The 16,615-nt window shown below is 39.8% G+C and overlaps 1 protein-coding gene across 1 annotated transcript; it reads left to right on the forward strand.

Annotated features, from left to right (window-relative positions):
• Positions 1 to 2,219: 2,219 nt before the first annotated feature.
• LOC137008923 (nuclear factor 7, brain-like) lies at positions 2,220 to 16,004 on the forward strand. Its single transcript, XM_067370714.1, has 6 exons — positions 2,220 to 2,726; positions 9,068 to 9,163; positions 10,753 to 10,983; positions 11,058 to 11,080; positions 11,162 to 11,280; positions 14,754 to 16,004. Exons 1-6 carry the CDS (start codon positions 2,334 to 2,336, stop codon positions 15,248 to 15,250), a joined length of 1,359 nt encoding a protein of 452 aa, XP_067226815.1. The 5' UTR covers positions 2,220 to 2,333; the 3' UTR covers positions 15,251 to 16,004.
• The last annotated feature ends 611 nt before the right edge of the window (positions 16,005 to 16,615 follow it).

Genomic DNA, 16,615 nt, shown 5'->3' on the forward strand with positions numbered 1-16,615 from the left:
TCCCTCGTCAGTTCCTCATCATCACTCATCACCTGCACCTGGACTCTATTGTTAGCACTCCCTTTATATTGCACTCACTCCCTTCACTCCTCGTCCGTCTTGAATGTTGTATAACGTGTATGTTTGGTTCTCCTTGCCTTCTATGTATTAAATACTACGTGCAATTGTGGAAATCCGTATCTGCCTCTTCTCTACACCAGCATACCATAACAGTAATAGATGGAATAATGAATGATAAAATTAATTTATTGTAATATATGCGATATAGAAAGTAATAACTCATTCAGGTCACTTTAGACCCATGTTGTATATGTCCAAAACTGTTACTTTTCAGGAACATTGACAGATTTAAAGGGTGACCAATTGCATTGATTTATGACAAAAAATAAAAAAATTATGAAATATATAGCCTAATATATTAAATATAATAAAAATTACATCCATCAAATATACAAAAGTAGCCTTGTTAAGATGAGAAATGTGTGGCAGATGAACAGTTGTCTGCAGTAAATATGTTCCTACTTGCAAAAATTTGCAAATATTAAAGATTTCTATATGGGTCATTTTTGACCCATGTGTGTAAAATTGATGTAGAAACTGTGTTTGTTTATAAAGTAAGAAAGAAAAAATAAACATAATTATTTGTAGAAAATCAAAAACAAGATATTTAATGAATACCTGGAATAAATAAATGACAAAATACATTTCTTTCAAAGATTCAGCAAATAAACACTCAGTCTTGACTGAAATACCATAGGAAATGAATACGGGTCATTTTTGACCCATGTGTGTAAAATTGATGTAGACAAACAAAAACTGTGTTTGTTTATAAAGTAAGAAAGAAAAAATGAACATAATGATTTTTTACAATCAAAAACAAGTTATTTAAGTAATACCTGGAATAAATGAATGATAAAATACATTTCTTTTAAAGATTCAGCAAAGAAACACTCAACCATGATTGAAATTACATAGTAAATGAATACGGGTCATTTTTGACCCATGTTATGCATTAGAAGGGTAGTGATACAAAAATGATTTTTATTAAAAAAGTAAGAAAGAAAAAATTAAAATGAGGATTTGTTATGATCAAAAACAAGTTAATTGAGGAATACATGGAATACTGAATGAAGAAATTAATTTCTTGCAAAGATATAGAAAATAAAAACTCAGCCGGGTCATTTTTGACCCATGTTATGCATCAAAGGGTTAATTAGACCTGCTTCTAGATTTCAGATAAGTAGGCATATGGTCACTCCTGACTATTTTGTGCATTTATTTCTGTTGACATGCAGAATGATGCACAATAGATAAATAGACAGAAAATGGTTTGACATCTCTATAAGTGTTGCTTGTGTCTCTGACAATCAGCATGATAAGCAGAAGTGTGTGTTTATCACTGGAACTTGAGCATGGAACTACCCTCAACCCCACCGACAAACATTCTGTCACACTCCCCGGTGCCCTCTTATGCTTCGGCCATCTCAACAGTTCCTCCTATCAAAAAGTGGACCATATTAGGATTGAGCCAAGGACTGATAATCTCAGGCGTACAGTTCTCACAGAGAATAAATAAATCCCAGGTTTACGACCTGTACTTCTTGCAATCTGCCAACCCCTGTCCTAAATCCACTTCAGACACCAAAGCAGCCAACAGAGCAAGCAAAGCGCTCAGGGACTGCCACGCAAGTTTTGACTCTCCTTGAGTGTCGGGCACAGTGGCAGGCCTTCAGCAAGCCTGGGATGAATTTAATAGATTACATTCCTAAAAGTGTGAAAAATTGCTGACTCTCTTCATTGTTTTATGATATAGAAATTCAGGTTGCTGGCTCCAGACTTGGATCCTTTCCAAGCTTTAATACTTCACTATTCAGAGCTCATATATTCCTGTAATCCCACCCATTAACACTAACTACTCCATTAACACTACACTCAACTGCATTTTTATCTTGACTGTTTTGGTTTTCTCAGAAGAACCAAACTTATTATCACTTCCAACCTTATCCCATAGTCTATCCTACTATCTCTGATTTGTCAGTGCTCAGTATAGTAAAACTAACTCCTATTTTATCAAATAAGCTTTGAAACGAAACCTGAAGAAACCCTGTTGTTCTTTGACCTGTTTAAACACACCCAAAGAAGATAATAATCTTCACCCTTTAACACAAGTACCAGGAAGAGACTAACCTGTTATTTCTCCTTTCTGTCATACTGACTTTGTCTCGGCAAAAGAAAAAAAAATTGATTTTGTGATTCTCGTGGTTATTCATTTTTGAAGCCTTCATTCAGAAAGTGAATATAAATTTTGGATTGCTGGAGCTCAAACAGGGATAATGGATTCAATATCTGAAGATGAAGTTTCTTGTCCCGTGTGTCATGAGGTCTTCAAGGATCCTGTTCTTCTGCCATGTAGTCACAGTTTCTGTAAAGAGTGTATTCAACAGTTCTGGAGGACCAAGAAAACCCAAGAGTGTCCTGTCTGCAGGAGAAGATCCACAAATTATCCTCCAACTAACCTTGTGTTAAAAACCTTTTGTGAGTCGTTCCTGAAAGAGAAAAATGAGAGGCGTTCTTCAGGATCTGAGGAGATCTGCAGTTTACACAGTGAGAAACTCAAACTCTTCTGTCTGGAGGACAAACAGCCTGTGTGTTTAGTGTGCAGAGATTCACAACAACACGAAAATCATAAATTCAGACCCATCAGTGAAGTGGTTTTACCATGTAAGGTAAGATAAATTACATTTTTTTTTCAAATCTAAAGAACGGTAAGTCATAAACTGAGATCATCACATTCGTGGTCACGACATTTACTGATCACTATTTTAACCTCTGTTCCCTGATGGACGGAGACGTATTGTCAATGTAGTGACACATGGGGTTTCTGAGGGGTTTCATACCTAGTTTCTTAGGAGCCTCAAACACCTATAATGCTTCAGACAATACCAATGAACATGCGAGTGGAATTTGCATGCCATTTCCCCAGACGTATGCGGTACCCAATCCTGTTCCTGGAGATGTACCTTCCTGGAGAGTTTAGCGCCAACCCTGATCAGACACAAACGAAGCAGCTAATTAAGATCTTCAGGAGCATGTGTTACTTACAGACAGGTGTGTTTGGTCAAAGTTGGATCTGAACACTGCAGGTAGGTAGATCTCAAGGAACAGCATTATGCCGAGTTCAGACTGCACGATTTTCAAAGTAGTCGGGTCACTGTTCTTTTCACACTGCATGACTATCTTGGCCAGCATTCAGTCGCTGCTGTGTTCAAACTGCACGATGGATTGACGACAGAAGGTTTCACACTGCATGAATTTACAATAGGAAGAATCACCAACAACTCTGTCTGGCACGCAAACTACATTTCACAACCAAACACACGAGAGACATGACAAGGAAACAACGCAATATCACGCATTCAAGACCGGAGTTCTCGCGTGAGACTGGCCCTGCGTCTCAATCAGCTCCCTAGCTCCCTAGGTCGTGAATCAGTATATAATGAAAATGAATGTGGCTGATACCCTGATGCCCAGTGCCCTGACTACTGAACTAGGGAGCTGATTGAGACACACAATGGGATTATTATTAAAAATAGTAGCCTGCAAGAAGCTTGAAATACGAATTGCTTGTGCGCTGATTTGCAGCAAAAACAACACAAAGTAAAGAATTATATGGAGGAGGAAATGTTTGGGGAGAAGGATTGTGTGTTCTGCAACGACAGTTGGAGCTAAATACATAACTTTTCAATGTGCTGCTGTTGCGGAAGGTCAAGCAAATTTATGTGCTTTGGTTCTGTTTGATAGAATTGTAATGTTTATGTGAATGAAGCCATGCTTGCTGATATTGTGGTCTGTAACTCCCCGAACTCCCCGCTGCTCTGTATCTTGCTCTCTCATTGGCTGTCGGTCATTGCCGATGTAGTTTTCAGTCAGAACACTTTTCACACAGCAGGTCCAGATATTTAGCAAGCCAAATATCTCACGGGTGTCAGCGACTTGTCGGCGATTCTCTCAGATCGCGTCTTTGCTCATTCACACTGCGTGATTGTCACTTGTGTGAACGAGCACCGATTTGCCTGTGATTTCGGGCTTTTGTCTGCGATTTCTCAAAACCTGTCGGCAAGCCAAAATCGGGGCTAAAATCGTGCAGTCTGAACTCAGCTTTAGGCTCCACTGTTATAAATGGAAGTGACTTGCTACACTCATGCATGTTTGTGATGAGGAGGTGAGACAGAGGGTGCTTTTTACACCGAAGGCTGCATCCTATGAAGGCTGCATATCTTGGCTGCCACATCATCGTACATCACTGAAGGCCGTCTCAATCGTAAGGATCTTTGAAAGGCAGCATTCATTTCACAGCCTTCGTTCAGCTGAATTTAAAGTATGCACTGAATGTATCCTTCACGACCTTCAATCACCCACATTCCCATTCCAATTCACAAAAATAAACTGACATAAAACAAGTAGATTGAGCTTGTCTGAATTTATTATGACATATAAGACAAAAACAATGCTTTCTGACATGAAAGCATAGATGTTATCTTTTGTTTTGGTGTAAATGAATCACTTAACACTAAACTGCCAATAATGTAAGCTACTGGGAGACTTGAGATGGATGTGATTCATTGTATTGCATTAATAGAAAGCCAAGTGCACTTACTAGACCATCTCATTTAGGCCCAATCCCAATTCTATTTTATACCCCTTCACCCTTCCCCTTGCCCCTTGAAACAGAGTGGCAAGGTGTAGGGGTGAAAGTATTCACCTAAGAAATGGGACACCACTACTACACATCATCATACATAGTTTCTTTTATTAGTGTTGTAGTGATTTTTACTGTGTCCATTCAAGGACGCGAAGTAAAATAGGGATTGGTACTCACGTCACCACTGACATTGTGATTTTAAGATCACACGTCTCTTAGGGTGTGGTTATGAGTACATCAGATGGCCACTTCCCCCCTTTCCCTAGTTCAGGGCACCAGTCAAGGTCTTTTACCTTGGCAGTATGAGAACACTCCCAACAGGGGCTTTCATTCATTTAGAGTTAATGTAAAGTGGTCAGCTGATTTATCTGAAAGATTGGTGGGATTGCTAACTTGTAGAACCTTTTCTGTATTATCAGCACAAGGAAGACACAAGTGTAATAAAATACATTTCATTATCAAAAAGATAAACAAGAATAACTAACACAACTACTAAATGAATACTATGAATGATAAAGGAATAAAGTGCATAAGATACATAGAATAGAAGTGATTATGTTGGGTGTGGCTATGGAAGAGTTACGTTATCTTATGGAAAGATAAACTGTTACTCTGAAAATAATAAGGTGGAGAACCTTATTAAGCACCAAACAAATAAACGAGAGATTATTTGTTATTAACTAACATCAGCTATATTGCATCTAATGGGAATTAGGAAATTATATACTGATAATATACAACAATGCCAAGGTCTCTGGAAAGAGGTTTGGTTAAGTGATATTTACGTTCCACTTGGTCGAGTCCGATGACAGTGACGTCTTCCACTGGTTGTGCTGGGTGACAGTGCAGTGGGGAGAGGAGCCAGAATCTGTTTCAACAGTCCTGAACACGAAGCTCTGTTGGATGCTGATCTCCTGGAGCACCAAAGGGTCCTAAAATCTGGAACACGCAGATGAGGCCCTGGAGTAGGTGCAGAAGGTCCTTAACAATCTGGAACACGCAGACGAAGGTACCTTGGATTAAAGGTTTGCTCTCCTGACCATTGCAGATGTTGTTACTCTCTCGCTGGATGGAAGCTCCAAACATAGTGTTTGTTAATGTCTCTTTTCTCACAGGTGGGAGGCTCAGAATGTGGTCATCTCTGTTGTTGCCTCTCAAGCTGTAGACACAGATCATGGGACCTGTTGTTGTCTCTCTGGATGGACCAGAGGCTCAGAACAGTGTTGTATCTTTTAGTGTCTCAGCTTCGCAAGCCGGGACTCAGAACGATATATCTGTTAATGTCTATCCCCGTGCAGGACAGACTCAGAACAGTATATCTGTTAATGTCTCACTCCTTACAGAGTTAAGACCCAGAACAAGGAGTGTCTGTTGAAAGGGTACCTTTACTTCGTTCAAAGTGTGGTCCCGAAAAATCTTCGTTTGAAGGGCTGTCTGGCCCTTCCCTTTACCCCTTCCACTCCAGCCAAAAGAGAATCGAGACACCCCTACCCTTCACACGAACGTGCAAAACGAAGGGGTAGGGGAAGTGGAAGGGGTAAGGGGTAGAAATAGGATTGGGCCTTAATTACATTAACTCGTTTAATGCTGAGGGAGACTCTGAAGGACTAAACACAGCCTTGGTAGGATGCAGCCTTCCATTTGAGAAGCACCCAGAGTCCTGGCCATTTCAACAGGTAGTTCAGTGTTGTGGTAGGAGGAACAAAACAACTTATTCCCTCCTTTATCCTTTATTTACATAGCTCCTTAACGTAGCTCAAGGTTGCGTTGCATAGTACATTACAAATACATTTGCACACCCACACATACAATATAAACATATACAGGGATGGAATAACACACAGGCCTATCGGGCATGTGCCGAGGGCACTGGACCAGAGGGATGACCCAAAGAAGCCGCAATCACAATTTCAACCAAGGGGGCCTTTTGCAGGTTCGTGCCCAGGGCACAGAATCATCATAATCCTTCCCTGCAAATATACCACATATAGCCATTATCCAAAATACATATCTGATAGTTCTGTCATAACAACTCTCGGAGTGTTTGGCATGGTAATGTTATGACAATGTTGATATGTTTGGTCTTGGTGGAATAGATCTGTTACACTGCTGCTGCTTTTATTGCTGCTGTTGATTATTGTTGCTGCTGCTGCTACAGAACAAGTATGGGACTTGCTACTGCCAATACATACACGACACACTGCTGTGAGCAAGTAAGACGTGCTGCTGCTGTACAATATAACATACATGAATGACCGTAGCAGATCTATACAGGTTGAGCTCAGGATGGTGGGGGGTTTCTCAAGCATGCTGTACTGCTAGGCAAATGCTACTCATGTATTGGAAGATTGAACACGCAAGCTCATTGGCTACTGATACAGCAGGAACCAATCATCTGTGTCCTATAGATAATGTGATTATGAGCAGGATGAGTTAAAAGACCTATTATAGTTTCACGCCAGAAATTTGTATATATGTTTTTAGCTGAGTCTTGAAAGTAGACAAATATAAGATGGTAAGGAGATATGGGGTAGTGAATTCCATAATTTAAGAGCATTAAAACTAAGGTCATATTCACACAGCAGCAGAATAAGGTTGTCAGTCCTGTATTTGAGTCCTTAATATGGTTATGTTCACACACTGTATGTTATTTACTGGAGTGACAACCGCATTCTATAACCGAACTCACACCTGTAAATTTTCAGGACTCACAACCACATTCTCTGAAAATTTGCACTGTGTGAACAGAACCGCACTGGACAACTATAGTGTGGGAAATATAGTATGGGACATCATATAGTGTGGGAAAGCCACTCTGCTAAGGGGTTTTGTGTAGTTTCACTTTCGGTAACTTACAGCGACTGAGATATGAGCTGTGTGTCATCTGAAGGTTTTAGATCTAGTCACTGTTCTCCACCGGAGCGGCTTCCATCAGTTTTGTGTTCTATGCGTGACTCAAATACCATGTCATGCGTGAGACGCTGCAATGCACATGAGATGCGAGTGAAACAGTTAAATGTGTCTGGCTAGTGCATGATTACAGTAAAACTGCTGTCAGTTAATGAAGATATGATGGATGAGCTCATGACTCAATTGGACTCTGTCCTGTCAAAAGTGATAAGACTTTTCAGTTTTATGGACGTTGCCATCTTTGATATTACTTTGGTCACTGTGGTTACAGGTAAGGGCTTGACTCTCGCTGCATGTTCATACAGACAGTGTTCCAGACGTTACTGTAAGTTGCTGTGTGAACAGGAAATTTCGAGAGATAACCTGTAAGTAAATGCGATTGTCAATCCCAAAAACTGAAGTGTGAACGTGGCCTACAGTATATGACCTTCCAATCTACAGTAGACAACCAAAACCAAGGGATGGACAAAATACCAAGTTCAGAAGATCTATGCTACTGGGCAGGGCAGTAAAGTTGGAGTAAGTCAGAGAGATATGGAGGTGCAAGACCATTTAATGCCTCAAATGTTAGAAGCAATATCTTAAAGTAAATATGTGATGCCACGGGTAGTGAAGATCACACAGTAAAGGAAACTTGCTGCTGAGTTTTGAACAAACTGTAATCTAATAAGTTTTAATCTAATAAGCAATAGGTTTTTGGGCAGGCCTAGAAATAAAAAAATCTAAATCTAATCTAATCTAAAATCTAAAACTGTTGATTTGTAACATTCCATAAACAAAGTCCAGTTTCCATAATGTTAATAGAATGCTATTTAAAGGTTAGTATGATGTTCCTGAAACATTCTTTCAAACATTCTAACACCTGCTGTGAACAAGCACTGAAAGAAAGAGAAAATAAAAACACAAACTACAACTGACTTCCAGCTACTGTCTTAGATGAAATCAACTGAAGATAAAAAAAGAAACATTAAATGATTTAACAATTCCACAAACAGTATTACCAGCTTCACGTATTATTAACCAGATTGACTTTATTTCTGTCATACATCTATATCTTCTTATTGAGAATGAACAGAGGTTTAGATGTTGATGTTTGGTTGAAAATATTTTGTTTGAGGTCACCATCATGGAGATCATTATTTGCTTTAGTTGTGCTCTTGACCCATGGTGTTTTTTCCTTTTCTTTTTTTTTTTTTCTTTTTTTTTTTTTTTTAAATATGAACATGAATTGAAGCATTATTGGAAAAAGTCAATAGATGTAATAAAGTAACTTAGGGTCAAAAGCCCAACTAAAGCAAACACTGATCATATTAATGGTGACCTCAAACTAAACATTTTCAACAGATACAGTAAAAAAAAGAATGGCAAATGATTTTTTTTTCACAGCACTGTATGATCGTGTCACTGTATTCTTTTCACTGTATTCTATATATTTTTTATTTTGTTCAATTCTAGGAGAAGCTCAATGCAGCATTGAAATTCTTTCAAGAGACACTTAAACAGAGAGAAAAGATTAAAGAAGAGTTTGAGAAAAATGTTCAATACATCAAGGTAAGGATAGAAAAGAACAGTCTTTTTTTTTTTTTTTTTACAACTGTAAGATCATTACACACAAAAATGGTTTAATATAAAGAATTCCAGTTGATCATTTTTGTAAATGACAAGCAACAGTCTGCTTCTGGATCTGTTATATATCCAGTATCTTAAGCCCTATTCGGACGGGACTAGTTTCACAGGGGGACGTTAGAGAAATTTCTGTTTCACAGACATACTTTGAGATTTTAATCCCGTCCGAATCTGCCATGTCTGTCTTTTTCTCACACAACCTCTGTAAAAATTCCAGAGCAAATTACCTACTGTTTTTCGTCAAACTCGGAGGTCCTCAGAGAAATCTAATCCCGTCCGAATGCGAATGTCTGTGATTTCCGAAAATGTTTTTTCCAAAACGCTTTTTCTTGTGTGTTTTGGTCAATGTGAACTACCGTACAATCTCTCACTATCGCGCCGGTATTCAAGTTTCTGCTTTTTGCGCACCGATAATGGATGTAGATGTGTTTGGTACACTGCAAAGAAATAAAAATAATAAATCAACAAGAAGAGCCAAATCACGTAAACTGTTAAGACTGGCTACTGTAATATCAGTTTCAGGTAAGAGTACTTTCATTTCTGCACTTAATTACATAACGTGTAAATTATAAAAGTTAAAACTTTTTATTCCAGTGGGTTTATTATAAGAACCCAGTATTATTAAATCATGATGATAAATGTATGTTTAATTCATATGACCATACGCAATCCACACATTCTGAACACGTGATCTTCTGAAATGCCCACATGTAAAACACAGACACTCCTACCTCGGTAATAAACACGGAGATGTTAGTCCCGTCCGAATCTGTACATAAAATCACAGACGTAGGTTGATAAGAATTGTTACTCAAACGTTGTTTGGAAAACTAGTCCCGTCCGAATAGGGCTTTAGTTAAGCTCAGAAATTAACTCTTTCCCACCAGCATTATTTTTTAAAGTTGCCAGTCGCCGTGAGCATTTTTGATCATTTTGACAAAATTTTCATGGCCCCCAGAATATTTTGTTGTACGGATATCTGAACATGCAATACATCAAAATACAGAACAGAGCCTACTTTAAAAAAATGATTGTAGCTTCAGACATTCTTTTTCTATCAATGTTCGAAGGTAGGTAAGTTTCATTAAAAAAAGCAAAAAAAAAAAAAAAAGGCTGAGAAAATCGTGTTAAAACTACATCTGGATCATATTCAGTACAATGTTCAAAGCACAGATGCAGTAGATTGCTTCCATCAACACCCCCAAAGCTTTACTGTTCTGTCCACTTCCTGGATCAACATTTCACTTGGTAACATTAGGCAGTTTTCATTTCTATGCTGATTTATTGTTGACGATCACATTATTTTCATACGCATCTGCTTACAGTTAAGACGTCTCTCTTCTTCTGATGTGTTTTGATTGGGAGATTCTGTACGCATTCAGAAGATGTGTTATAGCACCCCAAAGTGTATGACAGTGAAAACACATGAAGCCGTAAAATCTTGTTGTTGGCGATTGTGATTGTGTTGATGTTTGTTGATTGAGATAACTGAAGTGAATGTGATTTGATTTCAGTCTCAAGCTGATCACACAGAGCGTCAGATTAAACAGCAGTTTGCGAAGCTTCATCAGTTTCTCAGAGATGAAGAAGAAGCTACAATCACTGCACTGAGGGAAGAAGAGGAGCAGAAGAAGCAGATGATGAAGGAGAAGCTGGAGGAGATGAACAGACATATCTCAGCTTTTTCACAGACAAACAAAGACATGGAGGAGATGATGAAAGACAATGACGTCTGCTTTCTGAAGGTGTGAATTTAGATGATTGATTGATTGATTGATTGATTGAGTTCTTGATGATAAATGGTGTGTTTGTTTTGCAGGAGTTTCCAGTCTCAATGGAAAGGTGAGTGATCTGCTGGTGTTTCTAGTCTTTCTGGTTCTGATCCAAAGCCACTGCAGTTCTGACTCCTGAATGTCCTTCCAGAGTTCAGAGCTCACAGCTGGATCCACAAATAGCTTCTGGAACTTTGATTCATGTGCCAAGTTACTTGGGCAACCTGCAGTTCAGAGTCTGGAAGAAGATGCAGGACATTGTCCAAAACAGTGAGTCTGGAGAAGATCTGTACTCTTACACACACACTGGAAATGTGTGGACATGATTTACATGACACAAAAGCACTAGATTATTTCAATTTGCAGTAAGTCAAGTAAGTGTAGTAAGTTTGCAGTAAGTGAGCCCCTTTTTTTTTAGTTTTTTGGAGAATATTTAACTTTTGCGCTTGAGCACTGATTAGGCTATGTAGGCATTAAAGGCTCTCACCTGAGTCTGCATCATCCCTCAAATCCTGACGCTACCCACCAAGCCACTAAGAACAACTTCAGCGATGGTGGATAAAGCTTATGCGGCAGCAGGTCAGACAGCGGCATGTCTACAAGCGATCCTACAAGCCTATCAGGATAGGGGGAAATTGCTGGGGGAAATTGACGAGAGTGGGGAAGCTAGTTTTGAAGCAATTCAGGAGTTGAGGAAGGCTACTGATCTGTCTCTCTGGGCCACCAAGGAGACGGCCAAAACAATAGGCTGTTCTATGGCAGCCCTGGTGGCCACGGAGAGGCACCTATGGTTGAACCTGTCCTCACACCAAGCATAGCAAAAACAGAGTTTCGCCACCCATGCCCGCCCCGCAGAAGGCTTGGGGACAGGGACGGGCGACACAGCCGAAGTCTTCACGGGATAAGGCAGATCTGAGGACTGTCATTATCACCAAGAAGGCTTCGAAGAGGTCCTGACGCCAGTGGTGTGGGACCTTTGAGGGCAGCCCCCTCCGAAGAGGGTGCTATATCACACTCCATGGTATCCTCCCTTTCTCGGTGTCCTCAGGGGGCAGTTCTGCCAACCCTGCCACCTTGTGTGCTTCAGGCCGCAGCAGTCTCCACCAACCCTCTGAGGAGGGCTGGTTGACATTTTATTACAATAGAAAAGGGTTACAGAATTCAGTACGGGTCTTGCCTGCCCCTGTTTAACGGTGGTAACAGGAAGTTCTGACACTCTTGCAAAAAGGAGCTATAGAAAGGGTTCCTCCTCTCAGCAAGCTGTCATGGTTTTACAGCCGTTACTTTATTGTTCCAAAGAAGGATGGAGGGTTGCATCCCATTCTAGATTTACGCATATTAAATTGCTTTGTTCAGAAGCTCAAGTTCAAAATTCTTACACTCAAACAGATCATCCCACAGATCAGGTCCAAGGACTGGTTTGTGACAATAAATCTGAAAGACTTACATTCATGTATCCATCCATCCTCAGCACAGGAAGTTCCTCAGATTTGCTTTTGGGGGCAAAGCCTATCAATACCGGGTTCTTCCTTTCAGCCTAGCACTTTCACTCCGCACCTTTACAAAATGCGTGGATGCTGCTCTGACTCCTCTGACACTCCAGAGCATTCACGTATTGAATTATATCGACGATTGTTTGATTTTAGCTCAATCCGAGCACATGGCAGTTCAATATCAAGATGTCGTTCTGTCTCACATGAGAAGGTTAGGGCTGAGACTCAGTGTCAAGAAGAGTGTGCTTCTTCCAGCTCAAACTACCAGTATCTATTGGTAGTCTGGGATTCAACTATGATGGTCTCTGGGAGGACCATCTACTTTCCTGGCACATAAATCAGCTGGAAATGATGGTGGTATTTCAATAATCTCAAATACTTCCTCCCAGATCTGAGGGGCCATCATGTATTGGTCCGCAAGGACAACATGTCAGTGGTCTCCTACATCAATCATCAGGGGGGTCTGAGGTCTCGCCACCTGTGCAATTTGGCCCATCGGATCCTCCTGTGGGCCCAGGGGAATCTCCTCTCCCTGAGAGCGGCTTTCATGGTGTTGGTGAAGCTCATTTGGAAAAACTTGGGTCGAGCAGAAGTCGACCGATTTACTTCGAAAGAAACGACTCATTGCCCAATGTGGTTTTCTCTCACTCATCCAGCCCCTCTGGGTCTGGATGCCATGGTGCAGACATGGCCAAGGTTACGTCTGTATGCATTTCCCCCGATTGCTCTGCTCCCAGGAGTTCTGGAGAGGGTTTGCAAGGACAGGGTCCATCTCATATTGGTAGCCCCGTTCTGGCCAACCCGAGTCTGGTTTGCAGACTTTGTGTCTCTTCTCGACGGCTCTTCTCTGGAGATCCCCATCAGACAGGACCTCCTGTCTCAAGCAGGTGGCACGATACTTTACCCTCGCCCGGAGTCGTGGAATCTGTGGGCCTGGCCTTTGAGGGGGCTAGGCTCATAGAATCCGGTCTCTCAACTGAGGTTGTGGAGACCGTACTCCACTCCAGAGCTCCCTCCACAAGAAAGTTGTATGCATATAAATGGAAGTTGTTTTCTAACATTGTTCTGTCAGCTTAGTGCTGCAATTTCTTCAAGAAAAGTTCTCTGATGGTTTGTCTCCTTCCACCTTAAAAGTTTATTTAACGGCTATATCTGCCTATCATGCTCCTTTGGGTGACTCTTCTGTGGGAAGAGATCCCTTAGTCATACGCTTTCTCCATGGTACTCTGAGGCTTAGGCCTTCTCTACGTACAAGGACTCCGGCCTGGGACCTGACTATCGTTTTGGAAGGTTTAGCATCCACTCCCTTTGAACCTTTAGAGAAAATTTCGTAAAAGTTCCTTACTCTAAAAACTTCCGGCTAGCTATCTCATCTCTCAAAAGTATTGGAGATCTTCAAGCACTTTCAGTTGCTCCTTCATGTCTGGAATTTGCTCCTGGTATGGTTAAGGCTTTTCTTCATCCTAGACCAGGTTATATACCCCAACAGTGTCCCAGGGCCGGTTGTACTGGAGGCCTTTTGTCCTCCTCAATTTTCCAGTCCAGATCAGGAAAATTTAAATCTGCTTTGCCCATTTAGGGCACTAGACACTTATGTCCACTGAGCTGCCCTGTGGCGTAAGACTGAACAATTGTTTGTCTGTTACAGGTCTCCTAAGAAGGGAGGCCCTGCGTCTAAGCAGAGAATGAGCAAGTGGGTGGTCGAGGCTATCTCACTTGCTTACGGATCTACCAGACAGCCTTCTCCTTTGGCTGTCCGGGCACATTCTACTAGGGGTATGGCTGCCTCAAAGGCTTTAATCATGGGGGTCCCCCTCTATGATATGTTATGCAGCTGGGTGGTCCTCTCAGCATTGCTTTTAAAGGCGCTATAGAAAATAAAGTTCATTATTATTATTATTATTATTATAAAATATTAAAATGATAGATTATTCATTACTAAGTCAAACAAAACAGACAGCAACAAAGTGTTTTAAACAAATACACACACATTAACATTCATTTAATGAATGTGATCAGATGATGATGAACAGAATTTTTTAGAGTCATAGTATTTCATCTCAACAACTCTGACTGTTTGACTGTCTTTGACAGTGGCCCTCCAGGACCAAGTTTGGACACTCCTGCATTAAACACTAATAATAAAAATGAGTGAAAGGATTTAATAATTCATAATAATCTGTGTATGGTTCACTCTTGATCATTATATGAACATCAGAATAAAAGTAACTGTTAATTGTGTCTCATCAGCTCCTGTGATTCTGGATCCAAACACTGCAAATCCATCTCTTGCCTTGTATGATGATCTGACCGGTGTGAGATTCAGTGAGAACAAACAGCCGGTTCCTGATAATCCAGAGAGATTTGACCAGTGTCCCTGTGTTCTGGGTTCAGAGGGTTTTAACTCAGGAAGACACTGCTGGGATGTGGAGGTTAAAGACAGTTCAGCCTGGAGTCTTGGAGTAACTACAGCATCAAACCAGAGGAAGGGAAGTGATTTCTTCAACACTGATGTCTGGTGTGTGCATTACGATCAGTACAGACAGTTTCTATCATCTGGTATCCGTGTTAAACAGAAGCTTGATCGTGTGAGAGTTGATCTGGACTATGACAAACGAAAGGTGTCATTCTCTGATCCTGTAACTAACAAACATCTACACACATTCACAACCACCTTCACTGACACAGTCTTTCCATTCTTCTGGTGTTATAATTCTTCCTCTCTGAGGATCTTACCATCCAGTTAGTTAATGTTACTGTAAGTCTGGGGTGTATTCCAGACAGGTTAGGTTAGGCAACCAGGGTAAGTGAACAACTTCAACTTTCAGCTCCAAAAAGTGAGGTAACTTTCAGGGTGTGAAATTAGCCATACCAAGTTATTCTCTGAACATAACCTGCACTGCAATTAAACACACCCCAATCTCAATTAAACACACTTGAAACATCTAATCAAGGTCTAATTAGGCATACTAGAAACTACCAAAGTGTGTTGAGGCAAGTTGGAGCTAAACTCTGCAGGACAGTGGCCCTTCAGGACCGAGTCTGGAGACCCCAGCTCTTGAGTATGGACTCAAATAAATTCTGTGGAGAGTTAATTTAACACTGGGGTTTTTGCTGTGAGTCACTGAATATTGAGTATCTACCAATACAGAGTCCTGATGCAATACTTGTATTTTCCTAGTGCTTGGTACACACTTCAAGTACATTAAAGTTATTACAATCAATCCAATCCAACAAACTTTAACAGAAATTTGAACAGAAAAACAGTCTTATTTTACAGGTAGTTCTGGAATTATTACTAACAATCTCTTGCAGTTAACTACATGTATGAATTAAATAATGTAACTATATATCACTTCATCAACATCTACACAGGTAAAGCAACCAAGAAAAACTGATGAAATCAAGGGTCAACGAAAGCAAACATAATGGTGACTTCAAACTTTGTGCTTTTCAATAAAACAGCAACATCTAAACCTCTGTTAATTCTTAATACAAATGTTGTATGAAAGACATCAAGTAAACTGGATAGTAATAGGTGAAGATGCAGAGATCTAGAGAGATCTGATAGTGTTTAATGTTCTATTGCTGCCAGTCATTTGACTTTTGTTTTTTTTTACATTGAATGTATTTGATCGTAATAATTCAGAGAATACCTGTAAAATAAGTTTGTTTTTTTCTGTAAAACATTTAAGGAACATTTCTGTTAATGTTTTTTTGCACTTTATCTAAATTATGATATTTTACTTTAATTTTATGTTTTTTTTGTTTGGCAGCCACTGGTGCCAGTCATTTGACCATTTTTTTAAAGTATGTTTTTAAAGTGAATGTGTTTGATCATAATTGGTTTATTTAAATTAACATTTTTTTTTTTTTTTTGGTCTGCCAGTCATTTGACCTTTTTATCATTTAACTGTTTTGTTACTGTTTAATTACAGATTATTTGTGTAATTTTACACTCATTTGTATACAAAATAGAAAAAATAATGTATATAAAATACAGTATTTTTCTGTATATAAAAATGTGAATTACTGTAATGTCATTAATGTCATAATACTTAAAATAACAGCCGAGTTGTTAATTTACAGATACTGTTGAGATTTGGGTACAA

The sequence above is a fragment of the Chanodichthys erythropterus genome, chromosome 3, assembly GCF_024489055.1.
Source record: "Chanodichthys erythropterus isolate Z2021 chromosome 3, ASM2448905v1, whole genome shotgun sequence".
NCBI lineage: Eukaryota > Metazoa > Chordata > Actinopteri > Cypriniformes > Xenocyprididae > Chanodichthys > Chanodichthys erythropterus.

Coding starts and splice junctions, on each gene's coding strand:
- LOC137008923 (XM_067370714.1), top strand. CDS start 2,334: ATGGATTCAATATCTGAAGATGAAGTTTCTTGTCCCGTGTGTCATGAG. Junction 9,164..10,752: donor AAAATGTTCAATACATCAAG/GTAAGGATAGAA, acceptor ATTTGATTTCAG/TCTCAAGCTGATCACACAGA. Junction 11,081..11,161: donor TTTCCAGTCTCAATGGAAAG/GTGAGTGATCTG, acceptor ATGTCCTTCCAG/AGTTCAGAGCTCACAGCTGG.